Source organism: Cervus elaphus, chromosome 2 (assembly GCF_910594005.1).
Source record: "Cervus elaphus chromosome 2, mCerEla1.1, whole genome shotgun sequence".
Lineage (NCBI taxonomy): Eukaryota > Metazoa > Chordata > Mammalia > Artiodactyla > Cervidae > Cervus > Cervus elaphus.
In genome coordinates, this window is record NC_057816.1 from 18,650,731 (window position 1) to 18,668,149 (window position 17,419).

The window sequence follows — 17,419 nt, forward strand, 5'->3', positions numbered from 1 at the left end:
GAACATCATTAATTGGGAGTAAGTTGCTGACTGGTGGAACTGGTCCCAGCCCAGTTCCACTCAGCCATCTGTCCCTTTATTCTGGTTTAAAATGTTTCGATATTGCCTTCTCCTGCTTTTCCCTTTCTTTCCCTCTGTTCCCTTCTCTGCCATCCATCCTTGCCCATCTTCACGGCCCACTCTGTCTCTCCTCTCCTCTCCCAGCTCCTCTCTGCCTGCCCCCTGGTCCCCAGTCCTCCCGCCTTGCTCCCAAGCCCTTCTTCTGCTTTGCCCGGGTAGCTCTCGGTGACCGGAGCCCTCACTGGAATAAGCCTGTCTCTGTGCTTGTTTCCTGCGTGGGAGGGAGAGGCCGGCCTTGAGAAAACAGTTCAAAAGTGCAGAAAAACTCTACCTCTTCCAGCCTAAATAAATGGGCCCCACTCCGTTTGTTTGTCCAGATTTTTCCTTTGCCCACGGAGAAAACTGCCCGTCTTCCACCTTGACCAGCCCAGTCTTCCGATGATGCTCAGCCAGCCCCTTCGTGCCTGTCTTGCCCCCAGACCACGTATAGAGACGTCTCGGGCCTCTGACTTGGGGTTCTGGGTGGGATGGGTCTTGGAGACTCAAGCTCTGGCGTTGCAGCTGCTGTCGGCCGAGTGGCCCAGGAATTGAGGCACTTCCTTTGTCCAGAAAGAACTTCCTCTGTAATGAGAATGATGGAGAAAATGAAAGGAGATGTTCTTGTGTCCATCATGTCTGCCTCCCCTGCTTTTAACTCTATTAATAGGTGGAAAGTACCCAGCTTTTGTGTCTGAACATTGGAGTCTGAGTGCTGGTGAGGTCACTTGAGTGACCTGGTCACCTTGGTTCAGTCACTTAAGGACCCTTTGTGAGTCTCCACCCCCTCACCTATGTAATGCAGAGAATACTGAATGCTTGATTGTTTTCAGGCTCATAGTAGCATAGGGGAGAATACATTTTCTAAAATGTAAACCTCTTCTCAGATACCACCGAAAATGATAGGTGGGAATCAGGTGATGTGGAAACGAATTGGGCAGCCTGATGAGCGATCCTCACAGAGTGGAGTATCAAAGAGTCGTGTGTAAACTGAAAGAGCGGAAGCTGGGACAATAGCGAGATGCAGGATGTCAAATATTTTCCATAGTCTTCTTGAGTGGGGTTATCCTTTGCCACATTGTTGCCAAAGCCTTCTGACCTTGTCATGAGTATTTTATTTAGTTGAAGGCAGGGCAGGAGTTTGCCCTGGCCCAGAAGGCTAAGATAGGGAAGAACTAGTGGGGTGCACTGTGTCAAAGTGAAGCGAAAGTGTTAGTCACTCAGTCATGTCTGACTCTTTGCGACCCCATGGACTGTAGCCTGCCAACCTCCTCTGTCCGTGGAATTCTCCAGGAAAGAATACTTGGGGTTATGGTTCCCTTCTCCAAGGGATATTCTTGACCCAGGGATGAAACCCAGGTCTTCTGCTTTGCAGGCAGATTCTTTACCCTCTGAGCTACCAGGGAAGCCCTGCGTTGCACCAGTTTGGTTGTCTGTAATCTTTGGAGCTCAAGGAGCCCAATGAGTGCTTTCCTCCTGAGTAATATGGAGACCCCGCCTCTGTGTTTTCTGTGACAAATGGAGTGACTGTTCTGAGACGTTTAGGACTTATAAAATGCCTGGTGTGGAGTCAGGTGTAACTGTCTATATAGAAAATGATTTGAAACCTGTGATCTGCTCTGTAAATGGCTTTGAATGATTGTTTAGGAAATGTATTCTTTAAAGTAGAGTTCCCTGGTGGCTCAGATGGTAAAGAATCTGGCTGCAATGCAGGAGGCCTGGGTTAGGCAGCCTTCCTTCTATGCAGGAATCTTAATCTCAATAATGAAAACATTCTTTTAAATTGTGAGCATGTTGTTCATTTACGGGCACGTGCATGACTTGGGTAAAATGCAGGCTGGGTTCTGGCAAATGACAAACATGGAAAAAAATTTTGAGCACAAGATTTGTTTTGTTTTGTGCGATACTGACTCTGAGCTGGCATTCTTAGGAAGTTTTTAAAACCAAAAGATGTCTTAGGTCTTCTGGCTCCTGGAGCCCTGAGGTGTGGCCATGGCAAAATACATAGATGATGATTGCTACAAAAAATATTTCCCCCTAGCAGATTGGAGGATACAGAATAGGTAAGGAGTTTTTTGAGATAAAGATTTGGGGGGGTGTCAATTTCCACGTATATCTCAGAATCTGATTTTTGCATTTGTTTTCTCAGTTGCCTGGTTGTACGTGGGGAAATCGCCAGGTTGCTTCTCCTAGCTGTCTCTCTAAGCTTTGGGAAATAAAGTTGTGTGTATGTATACTTAGTTGCTCAGTCATGTCCGACTCTTTGCAACCCCATAGACTGTAGCTGCCAGACTCCGTTGTCCATGGGGATTCTTCAGGCAAGAATACTGGAGTGGGTTGCCACACCCTCCTCAGGGGATCTTCCTGACCCAGAGATCGAACCCAGGTCTCCCGCATTACAGGCGGATTCTTTACCGTCTGAACCATATATGTATATATATGTGTTTTTTCTATTTTACAAGACCATTTCTATTTTACCATATATGTGTGTGTGTGTGTGTGTGTATATATATATATGTCTTTCTATTTCACAAGACCCTTTTCAGTTCAATATAAGTCACCAATAATTTATTGAGCACTTCCTGGGCTTTGCACACCCAATGGCTCAGTAGTAAAGAATCCATCTGCCAATGCAGGAGATGCAGGTGTGATTCCTGGGTTCAGACGATCCCCTGGAGAAGGAAATGGCAACCCACTCCAATATATTTGCTTGGAGAATTCCATGGACAGAAAAGCCTGGTGGGGTACAACCCATGGAGTCACAAAGAGTGGGAGAGGACTGAGCGACTAAACAACAGCCACAGCTGTGGAATTTTCACACATTTAATTTACTCCTTGCTGCCAAGCAGGTAGAGAGAGAATCCTAGCTGGTAAAGGATGCTCTTGAGCTCCCGGTGATCCCTGAGGCCTGTCCCAGGCCCCCTCTCTTGCCAGGGCTGCTGGAGAAAGCACCGAATCAGGAGCTGTTCCAGCAGGGCACGCTCATTCAAGTATTTCTCCTTTCAGGCCCTGCGCCCAGTGTTTGGGGTGGGCGATCTGAACTGTGCTAAGGAAAGAAAGAGCAAGAAAACGTAGCTGCGGGACCCAGGGGATGGTTCAGCTTTCTGGCCCAGCTCCTGAAGCGGAAGTACCTCTCTGGGTTTCCCTGAACACCTGGGATTGATTTGGGGTTTGCTTCCACATGGAAACATTTGCTCAGGTGGAGGACGGAGAAGGGGAGTGGGGGAGTGGGGGTGGGGGGGGTGGGGAATAAATCCAGTGATTAAAAATAGCTTGTGTGTGTCAGGTGCCTGAACGAATTGGGGAACACGCCCGCAGTCCCTTTTGTCTGGCAGGTCTGAGCTCCGCGCTGCCGAATTACAACCGCTTTCATTTGTCTTTCCTGCTCTCCTACCATGTAATGGTCAAGGGCTCATTGGAACCATGTGTGAGTCTGGTGAGTCACCAGATCCTCAGGACTTCAGCGGTAATCATGTGTTAAAACTCCTTTCGGGGGATGGGGAGGGTGGGGGTGGGTGAGGGGAGAAGGGAGGGACTGAAGTCACTTCCTACAGATGTTCTGATGCTCGTCTGTCTCTGCAGCCCTGGTTCTCAGGCACTTCCCCGGTGCAGTCTGAAGGCTGCTTTGCCTCTCAGAGGACCAGCCCTTCTGTCCTAGGATAGCATCTCTCCGAGAAAAGGCATCGACCTTTGGGGTTGGCTCACTGCACCCTAACAGTGTTCAGTATTCCCCGAGGCGGCAGGACTGGCTCTCAGTTTTGTTCAGTCAGGTCATTGGAGGATGAATTGGGAATTTTCTGTGCAGCTGCCTTCTCTTTCCTTCCTTTTTTTTTTTTTTTTTTAAAAAAAAACTAGTTGGTGACTTCAAGGGTGTTGGTAAAAGCCCAGTTGGTTTTTTTCTAACTGATAAGGAGAATCTGTTTTGGGGACAGGGTGTCCCATTGTTTGGGACGATGATGGACTGCCTGGTCAGGATGGTCAGCTCATCCCGGGGACACTGAGCTCTTGCTTTTTGCTGGAGCCAGGAATCCTGCCTGTCTCTCATTGCTCTGTCACTTCATTAGGCTTGTGAAAGTGGGGCCAAGGGACAGAGGAGGGACATGGTTCCCTTCTTTGCATTAACCTCAGCCAGCAGCTTTGTGGATTCTACTGACTCCCTCAGCAGGAAGTCCTGGCTTGCCAAATTTCTAGTGCCTGTAACAGTTAAGAGTGTAGGACAAAGGGGACCCTTCCTTCCTAGCTCCAACCCATCCTTCCATCAATGAGAGAGAGCGTTTGAGCAAGATTCCTTGTTCAAGTCTTCTGAGATATTAGCATCTTGATAGGGTAAGTTTTCTTAGGGGCCAGTAAGGATTTTCCAGGGACAAGTAACTCCAGAGATAGTCACTAGCCATGGCCGTTTTGCTGTCTCTGTTCTGCTGACCTGAAGGACTAAAGGCGCCTCCTCTGTTGTTCCAGGCAGTCTGACATCTGCCCTTTGGGTGCTGGCCAGAATCCTCAGCCTCTTCTGCCCACTCCTAGTCATTCCTAGTAAGTTCGTGAGGACATTAGCAGTCAGGAAGGATTATCTCTGCAGTCTTCTACTTGGAGGACATGGGGGTGGAAAGCGTGATAGCTGACCACTGAGCTTTGCAGTCATTCCTTTCTAATCCAGCTCTGTCACTCTCCGGATCGTGGTCGGGGTGCTTTTTAAAAGAAGCCTTGTGGTTCTAGTGGGCCAATGATGAAATGTAGACCTGGATTTAAGCACAGTGGAAAGTAATCTGAAGCCTTCTTGTCTTTTTCTGTGAGCTTATCTGTTTCTTGTAAGCTTTCATAGTATGATCCTCCTTTATCTCAGAAATATCCTCGTGACAATAAAATATTTGTGGGTGAAATGGCATGTTGCCTAGGATTAGCCTTACAGTTCTCCTGTGTGTGTGTGTGTGTGTGTGTGTGTAGGGGAGATGAAGTAAAAACTGATAGTGTTGATGGATTTTAAATAGGGATTTATTACACTATTCTCTCTGCCTTGGTCTATGTTTAAAAATAAACCATAGGGGCTTCCCTAATGGCTCATTGATAAAGAATTCGCCTGCCACGACAGCCGGAGACATGGGTTCTATCCCTGGTCTGGGAAGATCCCACATGCCTTGGAGCAACTAAAGCCCGTGAACCACAACTTCTGAGCCCACGCGCCCTAGGGCCCATGCTTCACAACAAGAGAAGCCGCTGCAATGAGAAGCCTGTGCCCCACAGCTGTAGAGTAGCCCCTGCTTGTCACAGCTAGAGAAAAGTCTGTGCAGCAATGAAGACCCGGCACAGCCAAAAATAAAAAAAAATTAAAAAAAAAAATTAAACCCCATGAGGGGTAGACACTGCATATCCACAGACCTCTTTTGAGCAGTGCATTGGTTGAGTGACTTTACCCAGTGTGATTATACTAGTGGCAAAACTGAGAACCCATAGATTTTGACCAACAAGCCAAGGCAAGCCCGGGGCATGTCCTACCATGTCTGTTCTCCCTGTCTTAAGACTCTTCTCTCTCCATTTCTGACAGTTGTCCTTTTTTCTTCTCCAGTTGAATAAGGTTTCTTCTTGATCCTTTCACTTTAAGAAACCTATTTCAACCAGACTTTATGTAACTAATTAACCTTACATTATGCGCACAGTTGCACATCAGGATGACTGAGGGGTGAGTGCAGACAGGGAAGGGGGGGGCCAGGTTGTCATCTATCATGTGTCACTTTGTATGAAAGGAAAGAAGCCTCGCAACCCTTAGTTCCAAGAAAGGACAGGATTACAGTCAGTTCTGTAAATAGCTTTTAATTATGTCTTTATGGGGTGAGCCATATGAAATCTTGGATTTCTTTGGTCTGGGAATGGTTTTACTTAATTTTTTAACTTTTATTGGTGTATAGTTGACTTACACTGTTGTGTTGGTTTCTGCTCTAGAGCAGAATGAATCAGTTATTCATATAGTTACATCCACTCTTCTTTAGATTCTTTTCCCATATAGGTCATTACAGAGTATTGGTAGAGTTCCCTGTGCTATACAGTAGGTCCTTATTAGTAAGCTGCTTTGTATATAGTGGTGTGTATATGTCAATCCCAGTCTCCTAAGTTACCCCCCGCCCCAGAGTTTTGTTTTTTAATTGCTTGTGCCTCAGCTTGCAGGCTGTTAGTCCCTGATCAAGGATTGAACCTAGGTCCTTGGTGGTGAAAGCAGAGTTTCTAACCACTGCCTCAATGTATCGGATTTTCAAATTGAGGAATGAAAGTCCCATTTTCTTTGTCTTAGCTGCAGAAATTTTTCTCTTGGATTTCTGATTTCTCTTGGATTTCTGGAGCAACTAAAGCCCATGAGCCACAACTACTGAGCCCCCGCTCATTCCAGTTTCCAGCAGCAGCAGAACAGAGTGAAAAGACTGTAGATGTGAGTCGAAAGATGAGAGTTTAAGCCAAGTTCTCGATCTCTTGCAGTCTTGGTTTCCTGTAATACTTTGCCAGCCCCGCTCCTCCCCACCCCACCCCCACCCCATGCCACTTCATCTGGCAAGGATATTGGGGAATAGTCTGAGGGAAAGGTCTTGGTGGACTGTAGTAGTTTTCAGACGTAAGACGTATCATTCATTCTCGGTGTTTCTCTCCTGCTGCTGTTGATAGGGACAGTACCCACTTCCCATGGGTGGTGTAGTCATGGTAATCCACCAGGCTCTGGCCAGTTCAGTGGCTGCATATGACTGGAACATGCACCTTGGATTTCTAATCATCACCTAACCCTTGAGTCCCAGATGTTCCCATCTTCCTGCCATTTATGTGAGGAGGGGAAGAGGAGGAACCTCTCAGGTCAGCAAGGCCATTTGTCTTGAACTTCTGGAATCAACGCCACTTCAAGCTTAGATTCTGGGTACCACTGTTGATACGAGCCATTCAGTTTCAAACAACTTTAAAGAATGATATGAAAAGTCAAGTGAGTTGGGTTCTTGACATTGAGCAGGCCTTAACTTTGAGTTCCATTTGAGTGAATTGAAACCCTTGTTTTGCATTTGATTTAAAACATCCTTGAGATGTGTAAGCTTTTGTTTAGGACGAGGTCACAGTGAACGACAAGCAGATGTTTCTCTGTGTTGAAAAAGGCCACAGCTCGTTGTGTCCCTCCTGATTCACTGAAAGCTGTCCATTTCTACTCCAATACTTTGCAGTCTTGATTGGACAGAGTTTGGGACTATTATTTACTCTCTGTCTTCTATACAACTCTCCCTCAGAAACATGGGTGATTCTTATAAATATTAACTCAGATTTGGGGTCCTAGGGAATATTCACTGGGTCAGAAAGAAGGCTGAACACTGAAGAACTGATGCTTTCAAACTGTGGAGCTGAAGAAGACTCTTGAGAGTCCCTTGGACAGCAGGGAGATCAAACCAGTCAATCCTAAAGGAAATCAGTCCTGAATATTCACTGGAAGGACAGAAGCTGAAGCTCTAGTACTTTGGCCACCTAATGGGAAGAGCCGGCTCATTGGAAAAGACCTTGATGCTGAGAAAGATTGAGGGCAGGAGGAGAAGGAGATGACAGATATGAGATGGTTGGATGGCATCATCGCCTCAATGGACATGAGTTTGAGCAAATTCCAGGAGTTATGTAGGACAGGGAAGCCTGGCGTGCTTGCAGTCCATGGACTCACAGAGTCGGACACAACTTAGTGACTGAACAACAGCAGAAATCTAATATACTTGTAACATGGTTGTTTCATAAGTATATTTAGAGTCTCCACTGTATCATCTTACTATGTATTTCCAGGTCAGGCATTTAACGTTTTGAGACAAATGTGTTATTGCAATTTAAGATTTTGCCATTGGAGAAGGAGATGGCAACCCACTCCAGTATTCTTGCCTGGAGAATTCCATGGACAGAAAAGCCTGGCAGGCTGTAGTCCACAGGGTTTGCAAAGAGTTGGACAAAACTAAGCAACTAACACACATTGCAGTTATTGGGCTTCCCTGGTGACTTAGTGGTAAAGAATCCGCCTGCCAAGTCAGGGGACAGGAGTTTGATCCTTGTGTCAGGAAGATCCCCTGGAGAAGGACATGGTCAGCCCACTCCAGTATTCTTGCCTGGGAAATCCCACGGACAGAGGAGCCTGGTGGCCTGTAGGCCATGAGGTTGCAAACAGTCAAACACGACTCCGTGACTAAACAACAACCACCACAGTTACAATTATCACCACAGGGGCAATTTTAGTACTTGTCCATAAAATACATTTAGTTAACTTCTGTGGAGCCTTGATTACTTTCTGGGTGCTGTTGCTAACATTAGAAGTATTTTTGGTATCTAATGCAAATTATTTTAATAGGTAATGAGACAAAGTATGGTGCCTGCTTGGACTAAACCATGTCACCTTCTCCACCTGTGTAATGATTTCTTTATTGTTGTTGGTGATTGACATTTAACATTGGTCATTGACAGAACTGGCACGGACATAAATGAGCAACATAGAGGACTTTTTTGCATTCATATTCTACATGATGAGAGTTTAATATTTTATATTAATATCCACTTTTGAATGTGATTATTCATCATCATTTAAATGGAACTCCTGTGCTACTGAAAAATTCAATCCTGCCTGTTTGTCCATTCCCTTATAGAGGAGTTTAGGGTTTTTTTTTTTAACCCCAAATTCTACACTGTTAAGAAAATAGATGAAGCTCTGACATTCCTGTCTGAGTCCTTTGGGTCCAAGGACAGTGATAATGCCTTCCTCCGAGCTAATCAAGTGCAGGTGTCCCGAATGTGTGGGGCTGACTTTCCCCAGCTGGGCTGTGAGCACCTTTTCAAGAGATCTGGCACTTTGAATCCCCACCTAGGGGCGCAGCCCATGAGCGCCCTGCAGCTGCAGCTGATGGCATGTAGATCAGGCTTTTGAAGATGGCATCGAGGTGGGCAGGCATAAGTAAGTCCAGCTGCTTCCCTTGGAGAGAATTAAGCCAGAACCCAGAAGTGCCAGCTCCCAGACAGGAAGCTGAAACCTGCATGGGGTGTTGTCAGCCTAGAGGCGTGCACATCATCCTGGCATCTGACTGCCCAGGCTTTCCTGTTTAGAAGTTGCCTGGGACCTTTTCGCCGGTCTCATCCTACAGTTCCAGTTCACAGAATCATCACTTGCCCATCCATTTGGCCTGGCTCTCATCTTCCACATGTGCTCTCCTGGCCAGTTTCCGCCATGCATAGAGTCCTTTTCATCGAGTTATAAATCCAGTGGCAGGAACACACACACACAACAGAACCCACAGAGTTCAAGTTCATGGATTCATGCTGGGTGGGGGCAAAGGGAAGGAGAGTTGATTCGTATTCGGAAGACACTGAATTCATCCAGCCTCTGTTGATTGACTCCTGTGGTTCGGTCAGAAGCCATACTCTTGGTTAAATAAAGAGTCCTTTTCTCTGAATCAAACTGACTTCCACTCTGAGGGGAGACTTCCTGGACCTGTCCCATAGCTGTTCTGGGGCGAGGAGAGTGGGGACAGGCGGGGGGAGCACTAATGTCTTTCTTAGTGACTCATTTGATGATTACTCCATTGTTCAAAGGACTGGATGTTATGTAATCAACATTTTATCCCCTCCCCCCACTTTTCCCCCTGTAACAATCTGGGATTTTCCATCATTTTGTCAGTCTTCCTGAAGGCATGTTGATTTTTCCACTAGGTTTTTTTGGGCATGACCCAAAGCAACCCAAACTCTCTACTCCCTGGAACTTCAGATCCCCCTCGGTGCAGGGCCTGGGAGAACCACGGCTGTGAACCCTCCTGTCCTTCCAGGGCAAGAGGGCTGACACTGGGCGGCTTCCTGACAGCCTGGCTCAGAGCAAGCTATGGGAAAGTGCTGCCTGCCCTTTTTTCTTGCCTCGTAATTTCCATTCATTTTGACATTCAGAAGCAATAGACTTGCTTCTTTTTTCAGAGGTCATCAGTTGTCATTTTTTTGTCCCTCCTTTATGTTTCCATGTTATCCAGCCAATAACACATTGTGTATATCCAGGGAACTTTTTGGACTTCCTAGGTGGCGCTGGTGGTAAAGAACTCGCCTGCCAATACAGGTAGACCTAAGAGTCGCAGGTTCGATCCCTGGGTGGGGAAGATCCCCTGGAGGAGGACATGGCAACCTGCTCCAGTATTCTTGCCTGGAGAATCCCATGGACACAGGAGCTTGGTGGGCTACAGTCCATGGGGTCACAAAGACACAACTGAAGTGACTTAGCCCACTGGGAACTTTTTAACCAGCCAGAGATGGCTGGTGGAGGAACTTCTCAGTGGCCCTGCCTGGAACGCAGCCATTTTATGTCCGTTTCACATGAAACATGGAAGATTCAGCGAGAGTAGGAGGACTTATGTAAATGACTGCAGTGAAGTGCATTGATGTCTAAAGGTCACAGGACAGCTCGTAGGAATTCTCGTCATTTCTTTTTCGCTTTTTGTTGGAAATTGTGCCTGAGGTAGATTTGGAGGACTTTTAACTTGAACCATAGCTACATGTCTTGGCTTTGAACATGGTCTGCAAGTACAAGAGGGATTGGATACAGCAGAGATGAAGGTACATGTAACAGTAGCAAAGGACCCATTTGTGATTCTACAGATGTTGACACCTCACTCTTCTTCACCACTTACATGAGTCAGGTTTGTAGTTATTGTCTCCTCTATGCACTTCACATCTGCCCACTTCAGTTTTTCTGTAGAGCCACCTTCCTAGGCAAAGCCACCATCATCGCTCACCATAGCTGATGCAAGAGCTTTTTAACAACGCTTCCTTCACCCATTCAGAAATACCTCCTAAACCATATGGGGCAGCTAAAAAGGAGTTTTTTTTTCTCATTTTTAAAAATTGTGGTAAAAATGAATATAACATAAAACCTACCAACTCAACCATTTTTAAGTTACAGTTTGTGCGTGCATGCTAAGTCACTTCATTTGTGTCTGATTCTTTGAGACCGCATGGACTATAGCTCGACAGGCTCCTCTGACCATGGCATTCTCCAGGCAAGAATGCTAGAGTGGGTTGCCATGCCCTCTTCCAGGGGATCTTCCGATCCAGGGATCAAACCCATGTCTCTTATGTCTCTTGCATTGGCAGGTGGGTTCTTTACCACTAGCACCATCTGGGAAGCCCCGATTACAGTTTAGTGGGGTTAAATACATCCATGTTGCCATCACCACCATCCACCTCCAGAACTGTTTTCATCCACAGAACTGAAACTCTGTTCCCAAGACACAACTCCCCGCCCCTTCCACCGCATTCCCTCCTCCTTCCAGGCCCTGGCAGCTACCAGTCTACTTGCTGACTCTATAAACTTGTACCTCATATAATCTGTTTTTTCGTGACTGACTTATTTCATTTACCATAATGGGAAGTCTCATCCATGTTGAAGTGTGTGTTAGAATTTGCTTCCTTTCTAAGGCAGAATGATATGGCATAGTATGTATAGACCATTGGTGCATTTTGCTTGTCCTTTCATCTGTTGATGAACAGTTGACTGCCTCTACATTTTAGTGCTTGTGAATAATGCTGCTATGAAGATAAATGTACAAATATCTCTTCAAGACTCTGCTGTCAATTTTTCTAGGTATATGGTGGTGGTTTAGTCGCTAAGTCGTATCTGACTCCTGCAACCCCATGGACTGTAGCCTGCCAGGCTCCTCTTTCCCTGGGATTCTGTAGGCAAAAATACTGGAGTGGGTTGCCATTTCCTTCTCCAGGGGATCTTCCTGACCCAGGAATCGAACCCGAATCTCCTGCATTGCAGGCAGATTCTTTACCAACTGAGTTACGAGGGATATAGAGAATGCCTAAAACTCAACAAAAAAAGGCAAATAACCCTATTAAAAATGATTAAAATGCTTGAATAGACATTTCTCCAAAGAAGATACACAAATGGCCAGTAAGCAGATGGAAAGATGCTCAACATCACTAATCATTAAGGAAATGCACATCAAAACTACAGTGTGATACCGCTTCGTGTGTTTTAGGATGGCCGCTATAAAAAAAGGCAGAAAATGGTGAGAGTTGGCAGGGAGGTGGAACTGTTGCACACTGCATTGTTGTTTAGTCCCTCGGTCGTGTCTGACTTTCTGTGACCCCCTGGAATGTATCCTGCCAGGCTCCTCTGTGCATGGAATTCTCCAGGCAAGAATACTGGAATGGGTTGTCATTTCCTCCTCCAGGGAGTCTTCCAAACCCAGGGATTGAACCCATGACTCTTGCGTCTCCTGCATTGGCAGGTGGGTTCTTTACCATCAGACTACCTGGGAAGCCCGATGTGCACCGTGGTGGGGTAAAATCATGCAGCCACTGTGAGGAAAACAGGATGGAAGCTCCTTGAGAAATTAAAAATAGAATTACCGTAGGGACTTCTTTGGTGGTCCAGTGATAAACACTCCGTATTTCCAATGCATGAGGAGCAGGTTCAATCTCTGATTGGGAAACTAAGGTCCCACATGCTGTGCAGTGAGGCAAAAAAAAAGAATTACTACAAGGTGATCTTCTTCAGACAAAATATAATCATGTCATTCCTCTGCATACAACTCTCAGGGCCTTTCTGTCTTACTCAGGACACAATTGTAAATTCCTGAACACCCTCCTTATTTACCTTTTCAACCTCGTCTCAGGCTGCTCTCCCCAGTCACTGTGCTCCAGCTCCCTGACCTTTTCGATACTAAAGCAGCCGAGGTTCTCCTCTTCCCTCGTCTCAGAATCTTCAGCTACGCTATTCCCTTCATCTAGGATCTCAGTCCTCTAATATCAATGCTCATGAGGGTTACCTGGATTCTGTGTTGAAAAGGATTTCCGGGCTCCGCCCACTCAGAGGTTGTAATTCAGGAGGTCTATGTGGGGCTGAGTTCCCAGGTGATGCTGATACGGCTGGTCTGGGGACCACACGTTGAGAACCACTGGTCTGAAGTAATTTTCTTAAATTCCTGTATCCTGTCTCCTTCAGATCTCAGGTCAAACATCTGTCTTCTGAAGGAGGCTTTTGCTGATTCCTTCAGACCTACAGGGCACTCTATTACGGGTTAACACTTTATTTCCTACTCCTGTGAAGCCCTTGTTGATGTTGTATTTGAAGTTAAATTGTGCAAATAGATTTTTACTAACCGATTTCCCTGCTGGAACATGATACCCAACCCCATCAGGGTGGGAATCATTTCTGCCTTGTTCAGTGTTCTTTCCCTAATCTCTTGCATGTAGCAAGGGCTAAATAATTACTTATTGAATGAATGCTGTTATTTCCTTTTCAGAGGTAACAGCAAGTGTGCAGAAACATTAATATTCTCAGTGAATGTGAAGGATGAATAGAGGCTATGGGGAATTGGTAGAGCTATTCAGAAAGAATTAACGTATTTTGTCAGAGATACAGACATTCAAGGCAAGAGTCAGGAATTTTTTTTTTTTTTTACAGACCCTACCACACTATGGAAAGCCCCCCAAATTTTACCTGCCCTGGTGATGATGCTACTACAGTTATTTCTCAGCGTGCCTCTTTCAGCCCATTCATGCTCTATTATATTTTATGGGTGGTTAATTACCTATTTAGTTTCATTTTTAAAATTGAGGTATAACTGACATGTATTTATTACTTTCAGGTGCATAGCATAATGATTTGATATTTGTATATATTGCAGAATGATCACCACCATCAGTCTAGCTTATGTCCATCAGCTTTTTCATTTTTGTTTGTATTCATATGATATTTTTTGCTTGCAGATATGGAATGTGCAGATGTCCCACTGTTAACTCCTAGCAGCAAAGAAATGATGTCTCAAGCCTTGAAAGCTACTTTCAGTGGTTTCTCTAAAGAGCAGCAACGTCTGGGAATTCCAAAAGGTAGGTTTTGTAGTGGGAAGGAGAGAGGATGGACCAGACTTTGAGATACGCTTGGTTTTCTCACCTGTTGGTTGAGATAGACACTATTACTCACCACCCTCAGTCAGCAGCCACAGACTGGGACAGACGTCTGTTGGAACAAGTGTAGACACATACTGAGGCTCCCTCATCTCCCAGGCTTGTCCCTGCCATCTTGGTCTTAGGGCAGTGGTGCCCAAACTTGTTTGAACATTAGAGAGGGGATCGTCAGAAAATTCCACAGCCCAGGCCAGATCCCAGACCAATTAAGTCACCATTGCTGGTCGCATCAGTAATTGTAAAGCTCAAGTGACTCTATTGTACAGACAGGTTTGGAAGGCATGGTCTTGGTGTCATTCTGGGGTGCCATTAGATGAACTCCATGAGCTCCAGTTCTGGGAATATACTCTTTTCCATGTCCTTTGGTGAAATGTGTTTATACTTGGGTATTCTCCTCTGAGGGCATTCCAGGTGCGCTAGTGGTAGAGAACCTGCTTGCCAATGCAGGAGGTTTGATCCCTGGGTTGAGATCTCACGGAAGAGGGCTAGGCAACCACTCCAGTATTCTTGCCTTGGAGAATCCCATGGACAGAGAAGCCTGGCGGCCTGTGGTCCACAGGGTTGCAAAGAGTCAGACACAGCTGAAGTGACTTAGCATGCATGCATTCTTCTCTGAAACGGCTTATTTGGGAATGTAAAGGGAAGTGAACTGTAGTGGTCAGAAAGGAAAAATGGCTAGGGAAGAATTTAAGCCTTGACTAAGCGGCATTTTCCGAGCAACTGAGAGCAGAAAGAACACGTTTCTATTGAGTAAGAGAAACAGAGGCTGCCTTTGCACCCAGCCAGAGCTACTGCTGCGGGAGCGGCTTCCACCCTGCCAGACACAGGCCTCAGGGAGATTGCATGAATGAATCTGTCTGCCTTTCCACAAAGAATAATAACCTGCTTTCCCACAAACCTCCGCTGACAGCAGAGCCCAGTAGTAAAGCAGAGTAAAGTGAGTTCTGACCATCCACTTTTCCACCATCTCATGAAGTCATCTTCTAGACTGAAGGGGATAACACTGAGAGGAGGTGTGCTGTAGGCGCCACACCCTGCCATCACCGGAGCCCTTTCAGTGTCAGGAGCTGGTGTAGTCATGTTAAACCGGGGCCACGCATGAAGGCTATATATCGTCTGTCCTACCTGGCTTCTCAATGCAGGGCCTGTCTTATGTATGTATCTTACAGGTTATCTGGTATAATACAGGTACCTAATAACATTGTTGGGCTTCCCTGGTGGCTCAGTGGTAAAGAATCTGCCTGCAATGCAGGAGACCCAGGTTCAATCCCTGGGTTAAGAAGATCCCCTGGAGAAGGAAATGGCTACCCACTCCAGTATTCTTGCCTGGGAAATCCCATGGACAGGAGTCTGGTGGGCTACAGTCCAGGGGGTTGCAAACAGTTGGACATGACTGAGTGACTAACACACACACACACACACACACACACACATGATAATGTTGTTACTACTAAGTATCACTTGAATGGTGCACTGTTACTAATTGCTATGATTACTATAGTTGGGCCTCCGCATCCAGGGGTTCCATATTGGTGGATTCAGACAACCACAGATCCAATTCTGTTGGCTGAATCTGGGGATGTGAGAACCCACAGACACAGAGGGCTGAGTGCACCCCGCCCTTTTGTATATATGAGGGAACATGCACCTCCCCAGATTTTGGTATCTGAAGGGGGCGGTCCTGAAACCAATCATGTTGGATATGCAAGGACAACTGTATTAACCGTCATTAACTAAGATAAGAATAATTAAGCATAATGGCCACAAGTAAATTACATGAATAAGTGGAGGGAGAGGTGAGTGCAACGTCCAGAGCACACTTGACTTTGTCACTATTGCCGTTGAAGGAGTCGTTTGTTCACTTGTCCCAGGCTTTAATGAAGTCTGATGGAAATAAGGCAGTGAGAGAGGAGATTCCTGGAACCTGTCGGAAGGTTCCATGGGTGGAGAATACTCTTTGTCACTTTTTGGCCGATGGCAGTGATCAGCTAACTGGTGGGAGGGAGAAGATGGGGCTGACCTGGATGCGAGGAGGAGGGTTGTGGAAGATACTCCATCAGGCCTTCCTCATTCCGTGAATCTGAGAACATCCTCAGCGAAGGTCAGGTGCTTCCATGTAGTGTCTGAGGCTCGGGGAAGAGTTGAGACCCTGATCTGCTGGGACATCATCTGATCTCTCCCCGCAGACCCCCGGCAGTGGACAGAGACCCACGTTCGGGACTGGGTGATGTGGGCTGTCAATGAGTTCAGCCTGAAGGGTGTGGACTTCCAGAAGTTCTGTATGAATGGGGCAGCCCTCTGCGCACTGGGAAAAGACTGCTTTCTCGAGCTGGCCCCGGACTTCGTTGGGGACATCTTATGGGAACACCTGGAGATCCTGCAGAAAGGTAAATGCATGAGGATGGGGTGGGGCAGGGGAGGTGGGACCTGCATAGGGCAGCTTCTGGAGTAGACTGGGGAGCGAGGTACCACATCGAAGTCATTCTCTGGGTGTCCAATCACAGCACATACGGTCTATGGAGACTTGCCGTATGGTGCCTGGTAGGGAGCAGGTGCTCCATAAACGTTAGTTTCTTTTTCTTCTATGTACTGGATGCTCCACTTTTTTTTTTAATGTTTGTTTATTTTTAATTGATTCTTGGTTTACAATATTGGTTTGATTTCTGTCATACATCAACATGAATTAACCATAGCTATACATATGTCCCCTCCCTCTTGAGTCTCCCTCCCACCTCCCGTCCATTCCCACCCCTCTAGGTTATTCCAGAGCCCCAGTTTGAGTTCCCAGAGTCCTTCAGCAAATTCCCATTGGCTGTCTATTTACATATGTTCGTGTATATGTGAATGCTGCACTTTTCATCTTTACCTCCTAAAGCTTCTTGGGTTGCAAAGTTCTAATCTCAGTCTTTATCTTAGCCTCACATACTGCTTGAACAAGCAGCGCCCACAACCAGCAGCAAAAAAGTATTTCTTTCCTTTCTTTTTTTTTTGGCAATCGTGAAACACACTCCCTGGATCCACGGCCACATCCAAACTCAAGTGTTTCCGAGCTTCTTAATAAGCAGTCTTCTCTGCCCACTAACGGGATTGGAATTGCAGTCGCGAGGTACACCTTTTCCATCTGAAGCAGAAGCCAGGGTTATGTCAGGACGCCGTGTTGCAACCTTGTAATGACATGGCCTCTCCTACCAGCCTCTTCCAACCTTTTTGGACCGAGTGACTCATGCACCACAGTCCGGGCTGAGTATAGAAACAGCAGCAGGCGGCAAACTTGGGTGTTTTTGCGCTTATTTTTCTGAATTTCTTCTTAAAATAAATTGCAGTTACCAGCAGTCAGCAGTGCCCTCCAGCTGACTGTAAGCCTAGAAGCCCGTTGCCCTCTCTGACCCAG

General features: G+C 46.2%; 1 protein-coding gene across 4 annotated transcripts in view; it reads left to right on the top strand.

Annotated features, from left to right (window-relative positions):
* Positions 1–17,419, top strand: part of ETS1 (ETS proto-oncogene 1, transcription factor) — a 140,420-nt gene that overhangs the window by 89,432 nt on the left and 33,569 nt on the right. For all 4 annotated transcript variants that reach the window (XM_043873432.1, XM_043873444.1, XM_043873438.1 and 1 more), the window contains 2 exons: positions 13,831–13,950; positions 16,215–16,415. In XM_043873432.1, the coding sequence (XP_043729367.1) occupies positions 13,831–13,950; positions 16,215–16,415 (321 nt within the window). The remainder of the gene's footprint in view (positions 1–13,830; positions 13,951–16,214; positions 16,416–17,419) is intronic.